This window comes from Cygnus atratus, chromosome Z (genome assembly GCF_013377495.2).
Source record: "Cygnus atratus isolate AKBS03 ecotype Queensland, Australia chromosome Z, CAtr_DNAZoo_HiC_assembly, whole genome shotgun sequence".
Lineage (NCBI taxonomy): Eukaryota > Metazoa > Chordata > Aves > Anseriformes > Anatidae > Cygnus > Cygnus atratus.
Genome location: NC_066396.1, coordinates 46,364,316 through 46,379,941, shown reverse-complemented (window position 1 = coordinate 46,379,941; position 15,626 = coordinate 46,364,316). Strand labels below are relative to the sequence as shown.

Below are 15,626 nucleotides of genomic sequence, written 5' to 3'. Positions count from 1 at the left end.
TGACTGCTGTCATTAATTTGGGACCTTGTTTTTTTTTTTTTTAATTAATCAAAAAATAATACACATATTTTTATATCTAGAAAATAACTTAAGCCTACTTTCGTATTTCTCACAAGTCCTTTTTACATCAATGGCATATTATTATTAAGAAAAATATTTTTATTTTTGTGTATAGCGGATGATAAAATAGAAATAATTTAGTAATTAATCATTAGATTTTTTAGAATTGTTAGAACATTAATAAAACCTCAATTTTTAAATTATTTTTTATAAATCCTGGATGTTTCAAGTTAACAGTTTAGGGTTAGAGATAAGATTCCGTAATTATGCATTGGTACAAGGCTTGAAGTCAAGCTATTCTAGAGGTATACTGGCAGGCATAGTATTTACAGTATCATACTTGATCTTTAAACATGAAATAAATGTTGAGTGACTTTTTTATAGTGAAAAGAACCTTTTCCATTGTTTTGGGTGTTTACCAATTTTATTTGTTCTAATAATAACAAAGAAGGAATAATCCAAATAAATAAATAAATATTGATTTATTAAGGGGGATGCTTAAGAAGTATCACAGCTATAATCAGTGAGCTGAGAAAGCTAATCATCTTAAAAAAAAAAAAAAAGATACAATTAACAAAGGTTTCCCTCAGCTTTTTTTTTTTTTTTTTTTAATTTTGACTCACATCTTATCTGTTTTCTTTCAAACTTTAACTAAAGTCATTTCCATTATCCTACTTTGCTCTTCAATGCACCATTTTGCAGGTTAACCAGAATGAAAGAATGAAATTTATTCTGTCTTCAGGCACAGAATTCAATGCAATCAAGTCTCTCATACTTGGCAAGATTTTAGGTAAGTGGAACACCACCTGGTTTTCTAAAACGTAGATCAAAATGTCAACATCGCAAACCTTAAGAGCACTGACAGACATTTGTTGTCTTGGAATCAATTAGATGCTGAGTTACAGTCAAGGTAGGAACTTCAGTCCTGTTGGAGTGCAAATATAATCATGTGTAAGTACTTCCTGAAAAATGAGCAAGTGCATTCCATTAAAAGTAATTTCACACTTATCTCTTCTTTTTTGCAACCAAGCATTATGAAACACAACTTTTTTTTTTTTTTCCTCTCAGGAAAAAATAATTTATCATCAAATCATACACAAAGACCATAGTATGCTTTTAATCATTGAAAATTTTGTGATTCAATTTTGATGTAAACAGGGATAATACAAACAAAAACTTTATTGCAGTTACTTATTAAGAACAAGATAATCTATGATATTTGTCCAGTTCAGATTCATTAAAAACATTTTTTTTTCTCTGTAGTAATAATCAAAATGGAACTTACCTATCTGCAACTGCTTTCTTGTAAATTTGGTTAAAATAATATAGCTAAATAATATAGCTTGAACTAGAATTCCTAAAACCTTACTATTTTCATAACTGTCATTGGTAAACCTTAATAATAGTACTTAATAATAGTAGATGTGGTATTAGTGAAAAGTCAAGGAATATTCTATATTTCTTTCTTGTAAAATAATTTTATTATATATGTATATATGTGTTGTTATATTCTAGTATCAAGTAAAGATCCATTCGTACATTCTTCCTCTAATAACAGGTTTTGTATCAGCAATCTGTAAACAGAGTTGGTGTAGTTTCCAAGATACAACAACGTACTAAGGTTACAATGACTTTTTCACTATTCTGCAGTTATATTAATTATTCTCCTCCTTCTACAGGTTGCCCTGGAATAAGGGCTGAATAAATAGGTTTGCCAAAATAAAGATTATTTGAAAAGACAATATCTAAATTTATATCTCTTAAATATTTATAATTTTGTAAGGCATGATGTTGTCATCATTATCATCTACAAATCTTTTATTTTTTCACAAAAACACATTTGATAAGAAGTTATGAAATTTTATTCAAAAAAAAAAAAAAAGGAAATTAAGTGGCTCCCTTGGTGTCTCTTGAACATCTAGACAGTAAACTGCCTGAAAAACACTGGTGTTTTCTCATCCTTTTAAAATCCTTCTAAGTAAGTTAAAGTGTTAAGAATTTTTTTTTAATAGTAATAAATTCAGAAAACTGTGATATATGGCATAGAAAAAATGGAGTTTTCATCTCAAATTAGTATAAATGATATATTACTTTATCTTGCTCCCCAGGGATTACAGGAACTATTTACGTGTTTCATATAAAAGCTATTGTGAAAAAGAAGTTCTAAGAAGTGTTTCTGCAGATTCATTTTTATGTAGTTTAATTTAGAAGAATTTTATTACTTTGTAACTCAGGTGCCTCTCCAGGATCCACATATCTACCACTTTTTTGTACAGTACTGCTGGGAATAAGATAACTGTTTTGGTAAATCGATGTTTCTGACATTGTAACAGGTCTAGAAACACTTTCCTGACTACCATGGTAGGAAATACTGCTATGTATTTGCTAAGAGTCTCCTACTGACAAGCAAATCATTATCTAAAAGTGTCCATCATGTTATTGGTCGGAGGCAGTAAGTCTGTCTGTCTCTGATTTCTGTCTACATTCTAACAACGTAAATTGACAACTAAACATATACAAAAACAGTTTTCTGCTTTATTCTGAGTAGTAATGAGAGTTTAACTCTCACACATAGACACATGCATGCACACACAGATATCAATTTCAAATGTAACCTCCCCTACATGTAATTGTGGCTAGAAAAAAAACAAAACGAAACAAAACAAAACAAAAAAAAACCATTCAGTTAAGTTTGAAAACTCAGAAGCAAAATTAAAATGATTTCTTACCTATTCTTGTTTAGAAAATTTGATGCACATGTGTGGTTTTACCGTGCTAGGCAGCTGAACACCACAACCGCTCTCTCACTCCCCCTCCTTAGATGAGGAGGGGAAGAAGTAAAGGAAAGAACAACTCACGGGTTGAGATAAGGATGATTTAATTAAAGGAAAAAAAAATAATTATTAAGGAAAGATTATTATTAATTAAACAATTTAACTAAACAATTTAACTAAACAATTAACAATTTAACTAAAGGGGAAAAAAAGGAAAGGGGAACAGGGAGGGGGAAAGGGAAAACTAAACAAAACAAGTAAAGGCTATGTTGAAGTGCAGAGGAAAGAAATTACTCTCTACTTCCCACAAATGAGCAATGCTTGACCACGTCCTTGAAGCCGGGCCTCAACGCACGTAGCCGGTGTTTGGGAGGAGGACAGATGTTTTCACAACGAGAGCCCACCCCTCCCCTCTTCCTCCTTTTTCCACCTTTTATTGATGAGTGTGACATCATATGGTATGGAATATCCCTTTGGTTGGTTTAGGTCAGCTGCCGTGGTGATGTTTCTTTTCTCACATTTTTGCCCACCCCTAGGGGGGTTAGAGAGAGTCCTGATGCTGTGCCAGCACTGCTCAGCAGCAGACACAGCACTGGTGTGATACCATTGCTGTTTTAGCTGCGAGTGCAGAGCACAGCACTGTATGGGCTGCTGCAGGGAAAGTTAAAATCCCAGCCTGACCCAGTACAACATGGGGATTAAATGAGAGAGATTTGAACATGAAATCTTAAGTGTAAGTAATTTAATAGGCTAATGTAGAAAGACGGTTGTGTTTCAAACTCAAGAAGAATTGGAAGAAATATTTTGAGTATATAATAAAATGAATACAGTGATAATTGTTTTCATATTTCCAGTAACTGAATGATAATTTAAAACATATTAAATAATTACATTTAAAGATCACATTTATAGGTCTTAAAAAAGAAAAATCAAATTATTGATTGTGATTGTCTGAAAGAGTCACGGTGTATTGATCTGTTTTCTGTATAGAAAAATAATTAGAGGACTTCTAACATGAATAGAAATGTAGAATGTCTTTTGAAAAATAGATGTTTTTTATACAACATACAATCCTGGAAAGAAATGTTATGTAGATAGGCACAAAGAATGGAAAAGAGAATGATACATTTAAGCATATATTTAAAGCTGTATTACCTAAAATAAACTGCTGGATTAAAAATGTTTAAAATCTTTCAAAAGCTCACATATTGATGATAAAACCAACTAAGGAATTGATAATATTTTGATGTAGTGTTCTATTGTGGTCACTCTCAGATATGAGTAATACCACAGTGACTATTACAGAAGTAAAGGATTTGTTGTCTTATTAATGAAAACCCATATAAAAGTTTGTATTATTTTACTTTAAAATATATTTCACAGAATCATGGAATGATTTATGTTTAGATCATCTTGTCCACTACCCTTGCTCAAGCAAGGCCACCTGGAGCCAGTAGCCCAGGACAATGTCCAGATGGCTTTTGAATACCTCCAGGACTCCACAACCTCACTAGGCAAGTTGTGCCAGTGCTGTCACCCACACAGTAAAGAACTGGTTCCTGATATTCAAAGGAAACTTCTGTGTTTCTGTTTGTGCCAATTGCCTCTTGACCTGACACTGGGCACCAATGAAAAGAGCCTGGTTCCATCCTCTTTGTGCCTTCCCTGTTTGATTATCAATTGCCATTGATAAGACCCATGCTCCCTATCTTTCTTCAGGCTGTCAAGGTCCCTCTCAATTGCAGAATGAAATTTCAGTGTATCAGCCACTCCTCCCATTTTTATCATAGAATCGTGGAATAGTTTGGGTTGGAAGGTGAACCTTAAAGATCATTCCAAATCCCCTACCATGGACAGGGACACCTTCCACTAGACCAGGTTGCTCCAAGACCCATCCAACTTGACCTTAAACACATCTGGTGATGGGGCATCCATAACTTCTCTGGTCAACCTGTTCCACTGCTTCACCACCCTCTGAATGAAGAATTTTATCCTAACATCTAATCTAAATCTTTCCATTTTTAATTTAAAACTGTTACTTCTTCATCTCTCACTACACTTTCTGAAAAATTATAGAATCAATAGAATCATTAGGTTGGAAAAATCCTCTAAGTTTATCCGCTCCAACATTTAACCTAGCACTGTGAAGTTCACCATTAAACCATGTCACTAAGCACTACATCTACACAGTTTTTGAAGACCTCGAGGGATGATGACTCAACTACTTCCCTGGGCAGCTTGTTCCAATACCTCACAACCCCTTCAGTGATTTTTTTTTCCTAATATGCAAAATAAAACTCCCATGGCACATTTTAAGGCCATTTTCTTTTGTCTTATCACTGAATGCTTGGGAGAAGAGCCTGATCTCCACCTCCAGCTCCTTTAAGGCTGCTCTCCTGTCGGCCCCCTTTAGGTACTAGAAGGCTGCAATGAAGTCTCCCTAGAGCTTTGTCTTCACTACTTCCTCGGCCTGTATTCATAGGAGAGTTGCTCCAGTCCTTCGATCACCTTCCTCCTCCAGACTTGCTCTAATATGTCCATTAAATTGTTTTATGTCATCTGCAAACTTGCTGAGGATATACTGTACCCCACCATCCAAATCATTTATGAAGATGTTAAAAAGGACTGGACCCAGTACTGACTCTTGGTTAAGCCAACAATTACCGGCCTCCATCTCAACCTTGCACCACTGATCACTGTCCTCTGGGCCTGGCGATTCAGACAGTTTTTAATCACCTTCCTGTCTGCCTATCTAGCTCTTACATCAACAGCTTGTCTATGAGGATTTTGTGCAAGACAGTGTCAAAGCCCTCACTGACTCCACGTAGACAATACTCACTGGTCTCCCCTCATCCATCAGGCTGGTCATTTCGTCATAGAGGCTTATCAAGTTGGTCATGCATGACTTCCCCTTGGTGAATCCATGCTGACTACTGCTGATGATTTTCTTGTCCTTCGTGTGCCTTCATGTCCTTCAAAATGCTTTCCAGGATTAGCTGTTCAACATTTAATTCAATATAATGAAATGTACACTCTTAGGAAAATAGCAATCTCATTTGATGGATATTTCAAAGTAAAGACCAATGTTGTCTGTTCCAAAAAAACTGCGTGTAAAAAAAATAAATAAATGGAAGAGAGCAAAACCATGTAATAACAATGTAATGGGTGTTTGTGTGTGCATTCCCCTCCCCAACACCCCCCCCCCCCAAAAAAAAAAAAAACAAAAAAAAACATGTATTTCTTGTACTTTGAGATGTCATTTAGGAAAAACCCTCGAATCTTAATGTAAACCAGAAAGGTATGGATTTTTCAAGGATTATCTTCAGTTGGAGAAACAGTTTTCTGAACTCTTCTACAATTACACATAGCTCGAGTTTTCGTTAAAAACAAATCTAAGAGTTAGCCACTGAACTAATTTTTAATTCACATAAAATGAAAGAAAATATAAAATGAAAAAAATTAAATGAAATAAAATAAAATAAAGTAAAATAATAAAACAAAACAAAACAAAACAAATAAAATAAAATGTGATCTTTCTCACCAGAATCCAAGAATTCCAATTTAAAGACTTCTGAATATATCTTACATAACATTATTACAAAATTGTTAGAGAGATGGAGTGTCTGGTGGTTTAGTAGTGAGGGAAAAAAAGAGGAGTTCAGAGGACAGAAGCCAAAGGATTTCTCTTGTTTTGTTTTGTTTTGTTTTGCTTTGTTGTTTTTAATGTTTATTTACTTTCTAAGATGATACTCTATCTGGAAGCACCCCACACTGTAGGAAAGCTGTAGAAATGTCAGTTCTTACAGTAACCTGCTGATGAAGTTGTTTACTTCCACTGAGTAAAGTCACAGTTACCCAGGAGAGTTTCCTAGGTATCCCCACAGTGAGTGTGTATTGCTGTGGGGGGTGATATTCTTCAAGAGCAGTTGTTAATCTTTCCATGACAACTAAAATAAAGGTATGCTTCCAGTAAGCTTTGCTTAGATCTGATTTATACACAAAGTTTCACCGGTTTAAAAGACTGTGTGATTTTTAAGACAATTCAAGTAATATTTATAATTATTGCAGGAATAAATATATATATATATATTTTTTCCAGTGCTGCAGTGACAGAAATGCTAAATAATAGTTACTTTAAAAAAATCTTATTATTTCTCTGTATGAAGCTTTTGTAACAATTTGGTATTTCAAATAAAGCTTTTAAAGGTGTTTTAGAAAGCCTTTAATATATGCCTGTTAGAGTAAAATATGCATTTTTCACACGGCTCCCATAATTTAATGTACATATAATTGCAGTCCAGAAAATTTATACAAAACATTTCAAAATCTGTTGTTGTTTGTTGTTGATGTTGTTGTTGTTTGTTTGTTTGTTTGTTTTCCCATCAAATTTTTAATTTAGCCAGCCAAACTTGTCAAGGCTTACTTCCAATAAAGATGCTTTTCAGGATAATCATTTGGGAAGACCATTCCATGGTCTTATGATCTTATCAATATTCAGGGATTTAGTGGTGATAATTTACTTGATGAAATAATTGGGCTGGCAAAATATTTGCCTTCTAATAGTGTATTTTTTCTGTTTTTATCATTTTTATTGGTTTGAATGTATGTATGTATGTATGTATGTATGTCTCTCTCTCTCTCTCTCTCTCTCTCTATTTCTACTTATCAGTGTGACAAATGACAGTTCCACAAATAATTCCCACTTATGACTCCTCGTTTCTGGATTTGTACTGTTGACAAAGCAACAAAAAGTCTCAGTGAGAGAAATATCTATTGCTCCCTGTTAGTCAATTTGATTTCTTTACTGACTTGTTTGTTTGTTTGTTTGTTTGTTTTCATCAGTAAACTGCTGAGATAAAGAGCAAATTAAAGGAAAGACCTCTGAAGTGTTCTGAAGTGCTTTCAAAGTATATTCTTTTTTTTTTTTTTTTAATAATTATTTTGTGAAATATTTTTCAGTAAATTTTCCTCTGATCAACTACACTCAGTTAAAACTAACATCAACGATGTATTGAAACATACAAACTTTTTGATCCCAGTATGGATATGTGTTACCTTGACAAAACATTATCTCCTCCTGCTCACCTCAGTTTGAATCTAAGTAAACAATAGTAAAATAATTTTGCATTTCTTTATGTTCCAAAAACAGTAACAGTATAGTGGCATTTATATTACCACACATTTACCACAGAAAACAAAACAAAACAGGATAAACTTGTATGATTCAATGGAAATCTGTGGATACATGCATAATTACTTTTAACTCTAATAAGTACTTTTAATGCAAAAATCTTAGCCATGATAAAATGTTCATACCAGCAGAAAACTATTGAATAATTTTAAGATTTTGTATCAGTCTGTTCCAAGCACATTGTTAATAACACCAGGTGAAAATTTAACTATGAAAGTCAAACGTGTATTATGTTTTTTCTACTAAGAAGATTAAAATTAAAAATCTTACGATGGAAATAAAGACAACTGGCAGATTAGGAAAAAAAAAAAAGAAAAAAGAAAAGAAAAGAAAGAAAAAAGCTCAACAAGAGATATAAAACAAAATAAGAATTTGGAAGAACTTGAAAAAAAAATTGAAATCTTCAGCATCATAACAGTAGAAAGGTCAATTTATGTGAAGTAACTTCTGTTATTTTATTTTCTGCATTTGCATTATGATTGTGTTCTGTTCCATTTCATTAACAGAAAACAGTGATGTAGACGAGGAGACAATGAAGGCAAACTCTCGGGGTTTTATTGGATGCCTCTCTTCAGTGCAGTTCAATCACATCGCTCCTTTGAAATCTGCATTGCACCACAGCAGCTCAGCCCCCATCATTGTGACGGGACGCTTTACAGAATCCAGCTGTGGTACTTTAACTGGAGCCGACTCAACATCGAGTGAAACAACACATTCATCTGCAGGTAGCAAATGTTATCAGTTTTTATGATCTATGAAGCAAAATCTAGAGTGTTCATGACTTGAGTAATTTCTTTTACTTTTCTGGCCCTCACCTCCTACTCCCCCACCCCATGGGTTATCATCTTAGAAGCAGTCTAAAAACTAGTTCACTTTTATATATTCTTACTTTCTTTTTTCCAGACCTTATCTTTTCCTCTGAATGTTTACAGTTTTCTTTTTATCTTTATAAAGTATTATCTATATCACTGCTCTTCTTTGCATACTTATAGTTGCATACCACTGCCATTGTACAGTATGTGACCTGTAACCAGTTCAGAATTTCTCAAAAACCTTCTGTTTTTCTGTATTTTTTTTTTCCCTGCTGCAGATCATTCTGGACCAATAGATGAGAGAGAGCCCTTAAATAATGCAAGCAGAAATGACTCTGCAATTATTGGAGGTAATATAGGCTACAGTAACTCTACTGAAACCTTTTCCTTCCTTTTTTTTTTAAAAAAAAAAAAAGAAAAAAAAAGTGAGTCTTTCAATGCTGAATTGAAGTCAGTGGTAATTTTGTGTGCATAAGAAAACTAGCAAAAAGGCTTAATTTTATTACAAGTCATTGGAAAGACAAAAATCAAGCAGTGTTTTAAAACGCAGTCAGAAACTCTTATATTTTGTTATTAAATAAAACTATGCCATAAGTGTTGCTATACATTGGAATATTCTATTGAAATACCCGAAACGCAAGGTACTAAGAACAGGTTTCCAAACTGCATAATGTTAGTGTCTATGACTTAAATTATTTGGATATGTTGTGACAAACAGCCTATGTTTAAGAAAGAAAAATCATTGCTCCTTGGTTATGCCAAAGCATTAGATTTTGCTACACAATCAAGTTCAAAATGAAGAATATCTTCCTTAATAGATCTGAACAGTACAGCTTCTTCTTGAGAAAATTGATTTTGCATTGCTTGAATGAATCCTTTGACACTTCAAGACATTTCATTTTGGTTCTGCATGTGGAAAGGGATGTACTCTTGTAAAGAGTAGCATATGTTCAGTAGACTGATAATCAGGATATGCATGTTCTATTACTGTGTTTTCCTGACTGACCATCCTTGAGCAGAGATCCACCTCTGTTACAGTGGAGAACCCTACCAGTTCTGTCTGTTTAGAAGAAACTAAGAGCTCTCGAGAGAGCCTTAAGAGAGATAATTTGGGATCACAGGTCCTCAGGAGAATTTCAGTTTCTGCCACCTGTATTGTATATATTATATTACATGCACCTGGGGCAAGTGTATGGCTTTGACAGTTTTAATTTATTTATTTATTTTTCCATTGAGGAATAGCATTGTCTCTTGTGAGAATTTTTCCCCTGTATTTCTGTTTGTATTTGATTTTTTGGGGGGGAGAAAGTGAGGGAAGAAAACCCTCACCTCTACTTTCCACTCGTGAAAAAGGTATTTTTGCTGTATAATTCATTGGTTCAATTTTCATTAGTTACTACAACAGGAAGAAAGTTTGTTTAGAGAAAGGTCATCCCCCTTGATCCTTTAAGTTCTGAATGCGTTTCATTTTATGGGTTTTCAGAGCCTCAGCAGACAAATGACATAGAGGGGTTCAGCAGAACAGAGCTGCCAAGGCTTCCCACAGAGTATAAAAGTATTTAGGACTATGGAAGGTGAAGTTAGATCACAATCTGCACTCACCTGTGTTTCTGCCATTTAAATAATTATGCCTGTTCTAGTCATTACTTGCTAACAGTATGTTGCATGGCCAGACAAGAACTGACCACACTGGTGCTAAAGCTACTAAAATAAGAGGTAATAAAACCTTGTAGATTCCATGCTCGTAGAATGATGCTTATGTCTGTATATTTTTATACACAGAAACTTTAAGAATTTTACCACTGAATTCACTGAGGTTAGAACATAAATACAGTTTCTGAGTTCTATTTTGAGTCTTAATTCTGTCAAAAAGTACTTTGCTGTTGCAAGGAAAAATAAATAAGTAAATAAATGTATTTAGATAAAGATTACTTTATATACTAGGCAATTTGGTGTGGGTGAGGATTTTAAATTGCACTAAAAACAAAGTTGTTTTTGAACTTCAAGATACAATAGTTACATTTTTTGTTGTTTTTGTTTTTGTTGTTTTAAGATAATAATAACCTTGCAACTGTATTTTTATTAAAGACATTTGGGAATATGCACTCACAGTTTTTGCACTGTTTAAAAGTCAAAATAAAGCAAGCTATATAACACTTAGTATAAGTCTAATGTAAGTACCTTTAGAACAATATAACAGAATTGTATGACTTCAGCTAACTCAGTCAAAGCATGTTTATAGACAGGCCCTTACAGGTACTATGACTGTGAAACAATAAATATTTACTCAGATTTTAGATTCTGTTCCAGAGATAGAGATAACACACACACATAAGTCTGTATTCCTAACATTAAAAGTGGCTGCTCATATGAGAGAATTAAAAAAAATTGACAAGTGCTATATTTTTTCCTTGAAAATGGATGGTCTGTTCTCATTTACAGAGCTAAGGGAATAGGTATTTTTATTTTTCTTGCAATAGTACCAAGGCTATGCAATGGATTGTTCCTTCATCTAGTACATCTGAGTCACTGCATTACAACTCTTTCTCAGAATGTTTAGTTTTTTGTTTTGTTTTGTTTTTGTTTTTTTTTTTCCCTGCAGCCTAGTCTTGCTTCCTGCTACTTTTACAAGCATTTTCTACTTCCCTTCTGTTTCTTTTCTCCTCAAATTCCTCTCCTCAACCTCTGATACATGAACTTGAGGGCCTGAGCCCATTATGAGAGGATGGATGAGGAAGGGAGGAGAGTGCTGGAAGTACATAAACTCACACGTAGCTCTGTGGGAAGTATCTCTTTCCTGACTATTCCTAATTTGCTGGACTAGGAACAGCATACCCTGGTGCTTATTCCACACAGTGTCATGTTAGGTATGCGATTCATACTGGCAAATTCTTACATAAAGCTTATGCTTCTGCCCATCTGTTTTCTATCTCATCAGCTAGAACAGCATAGTGCAGGTGGCTGTATTGATAATTATTTTGCCCTATTAGATGGAGTTGTTAAAGTTGTTGGAAAAGAAAGCTTACACAATGCCATCTGTTTAGGTAGGGACCCTATTTATTTAGGAACCCCAGTGCATGTAGCTATTGAAAAACACACCTACTATGTCAGATCAAATCCCACAAACCTAAAAGGAAGGAACCAAATCTATTTTATCTTAAACATGAAGTAGGCCTTGCTTTTTATATGTTCTTATTTTAACTTGTATCTATTTATTACATAAGACAGTTACAGAGATAAGAGCCCTAGCTGATGCAGAACATGAAAGACTCTTCATCCCATTATAATGAGCCAAAGGCAGTCAAAGAGAGTTGGGATTTTCTTCTACAAGGCAAAACAAGTATTAGAATTTCTAAACACCCATCAGTTTCCACTGTAGTCCCTGTGATGAACTGTTCTACTTTTCTTTTATAAATTCTTCTCATGAACTGCACTGTTTAGTCTGGACCACTCATCTATGGTCTGAATTAATTTGTGTGTAGTATTGGATATGAATGGGGCTAATTCTGTGTTACCATTTTTACCATGAAGTGTCTGTGGCTTTTCTTTTATGGTGTACATAAACAGAGCTGATATGAGGACCTCGTTCAGAATTCCAGATTTCTCCTTTTTTCCTAACCCTGTTCTCCTCTGTCTCTCCCTGATCCATATGCTATTACTTGCCTATGCTATTTCTTGACTTTTCTTTTCTTTCCTTTTTTTTTTTTTTTTTTTCCCTAGGTGTGATAGCAGTTGTGATATTCATCGTCCTTTGCATCACTGCCATAGCCATACACATTTATATAAAAAAAAGCATATACTCAAAAAATGAGACAAAAGGATCTGAAAATGAAGACAGTGCTGAATCTGCACTGAAAAGTGAGCTTACTACACAAAACACTGCCAGTGAAAATCAAAAGGAATACTTCTTCTGACTGACATTCATAATTTAATTTAATGTAATAATGTGACTGTCTGGCTTTCTTGATAAGCCAGGGGATCTCAATGGACAAGAAAGCTCTTACACTCTACAGTAAACACAATGGATTTCAGACCTGTTATATTGTATAAGTTCAGTCTCAGTGATTGGTATAGGGGCTTCTTAAAATTACACGCTGTCTTAGCTATTATACTGTAAATGCATTTTATATAACAGTGAATTAGATATTGTAACCAATTTCATTGTTGGTAGTTTCCGACTGTTCTGATGTGACCTTCTGCAACTGAAGTTTAACGTACATCTTGAATATTATTTATAAATGAGAAAATTGCTACAAAGCTGTTCTAATCCTTCTCTTTGAAATATCATTTTGGAATTTTGGTCAAGGTGAAAAGTAGATTCTAATAGTTTGTGTTACTAAGGAAATTCTTTTTATGTTGCATTATAGTGATCCCTCGTACTTCCTCAACCTGAGAATGCCTTTTGAACTGCTGTTGGCTTGTGGCAGAATCTGTTTGTGAGCCATGGATTTAGTTGTCCAAAACAAATTGCACTTCTTTCTCCTGGGAGGTGACCAGTGCCACCATTGTCTTTTTTTGCTGTTGTTGTTTGACAAGTCTAGCAGGACTTAAAACAAAAGGGTGTACAGTGTGTTGAAATGCTGTAAAATCTCTTTTTGGTTTTCACTCACTGTCAAGTGATAGAATCAAGTTAGACTCATACATATTCTAAGAATTTTAATTCTTAATATAATTAAGATAGTAATTAAGATATAATTATTAAAAATAAGAATTAAAGAAAATTAAGAATTTTAATAAAACTAGGACCAAAAAAGACAAAACTTTTATTTGGAAATATCAATTAAAATATTAACAATGGTTAAACTGCCATGAGGGAAAGCACATAATGATGATCGATATTATTCTCCCTAGAAATTATTACTGTTTCTTCTGTGAAGTTGTAGTGGTCTGTACATCTGGCATGCATTTCCTGAAAACATTGTGTGTGTGTATGATCTACTCGAGACCTCAAGATTAAGTTGTTAAAACTTACAGTTACTTATGATTATTACGATAATGAAATAGGGAATTTAGAGTCTAGCACAGTGGCTGCTACTTTAATATTTGTTTCTTCAACCATAACAGTACCTACACTAGATGAGATAAGGTCTGATTCTAGCACTAAAAACTAATCAGATGCTTACTATCCTGACAGAATAAAAATGAGTTGCTTGTGATGTTGTATAAACAAATTATTAGATATGAAATATAGGCTTAAGTTGTCTAAACAGAAGAATGTAAAGCTACTATTGACGCCATAGGGTCTCTGAAATATCCACGTGGCCTTGTAAGAATGTCACGAGATTGACTGAAGGTATGTGTCCTTTGGAAAAGACATCTGGGAATGAAGTAGAATACATCAAGGAATCTACAATAGCACCATATACCAATATTTAGGTAACTAATTCACAAAAAAGACTTTGTTGATTTGTTGTTGTTGTTGTATTTTTTTTTCCATAGAAGACTGTGTGCCTAGAGCTAGAATCTAAGGAAGGAATCAGGACTTCTGTGTCCTTGTAGACCTGAAAGCTTAAAATTTAAAGTGTTTTTCAAACTCATTTATACCTATTCCCATTGAAAGCAATGATAATGGTCACTGCTTTGCTCCTCTTTTAGTGAGAAGAAATAGAGTCAAACCTAGGCTCTGAGGCTTAGGAAATGTTTCTCATAGATGCCCAAAAACATTATAAAAGCATGTAAACCTGATATGGTGTTAAGAAAATATTAATCTTTACATTTATTTCCATATATAGTTGTTGTATATAGAAATGTGATGGAGAGTGTGATAATATATTTTAAAGCTTGTTTTCTTCTATCAATCTTTATTTTTGATTCTCAGAATTTTACACTCCATTTTCTGCTTCATTCTGCTCATCTTTTCTTCATTTTTAGGAAAAAAGTATTTCCCTTTTTTGGTACTTGAAGGCTCTGAAATCAGAAATTTTTCAGCTTGATATGCACTGTTTCACATTCTTCTCAATTTTGCAGTTCTAAATGCATCTCTAGTGTAAGACTAAGGCTGAGTCTGAGGATCTAGGATCAAGAACTGTGTATATATACATCACGTATGTGTTGCTGTGTTCCATGACAATAGGCTAGGAAGGTAAGGGAAGAATACGGGACAATTCTCAAATGATGAGAATGGATGAGAATACTTTATTTATTTATTTATTTATTTATAGATCATGCACTCTTAATTTGCTACTTTAGTTCCTGTCAGTCTAGCTAGATACTTTGAAGAGCGAATTATGACCCTTTCTCTTCAAGGATCTGACCTAAATTGCATTGAATTGAAGAAGAGTCCTTCCATATTCTCCTCTGAAATTCAACCTTCAAAATCTCAAGGGGCTTTCCCTTCATATAAAAGATATGCCAGGGTACACCTTTTCATGTGACTCGTATCAACAATACCATTGAAAGACATAAGAATCACTGTTAACAATTTTAATTCATGTGGGATGTAATACCCATGTGGTGGGATATAACACCCATGTGGGACAAAACTTTTAGGGCGGTGGTGATTATAATATATTTGATTAACAAAACAGACATTTTGAATGAATTATGACAGAGAGAGAGAGAAAGAGAGTAAGAAAAGGTATCCACATGAGGACAGGCTGGAAGTATGTAAATCTAACTTTTCAGTCATTTGATTTTACTTCTATTTGTTTGCTTATTTTTATTGTATTTCTTGATGGAGAGAAATCTCTCTTCTGTCACTTCATTTTCCTCCAAATGGATAATTGTTTTCTTTCACTATTCTTTCACTATTCTTTAGCATTTTTAAAGGGAACAGGAAGTCAAAAGCAG

General features: G+C 33.8%; 1 protein-coding gene across 1 annotated transcript in view; it reads left to right on the top strand.

The window, feature by feature from the left end:
• CNTNAP4 (contactin associated protein family member 4) overlaps positions 1-12,751 on the top strand; it is a 205,594-nt gene extending 192,843 nt beyond the window's left edge. The window contains exons 21-24 of the mRNA XM_050716536.1: positions 763-850; positions 8,532-8,750; positions 9,116-9,187; positions 12,558-12,751. Of these exons, the coding sequence (XP_050572493.1) occupies positions 763-850; positions 8,532-8,750; positions 9,116-9,187; positions 12,558-12,751 (573 nt within the window). The remainder of the gene's footprint in view (positions 1-762; positions 851-8,531; positions 8,751-9,115; positions 9,188-12,557) is intronic.
• Positions 12,752-15,626: the final 2,875 nt, after the last annotated feature.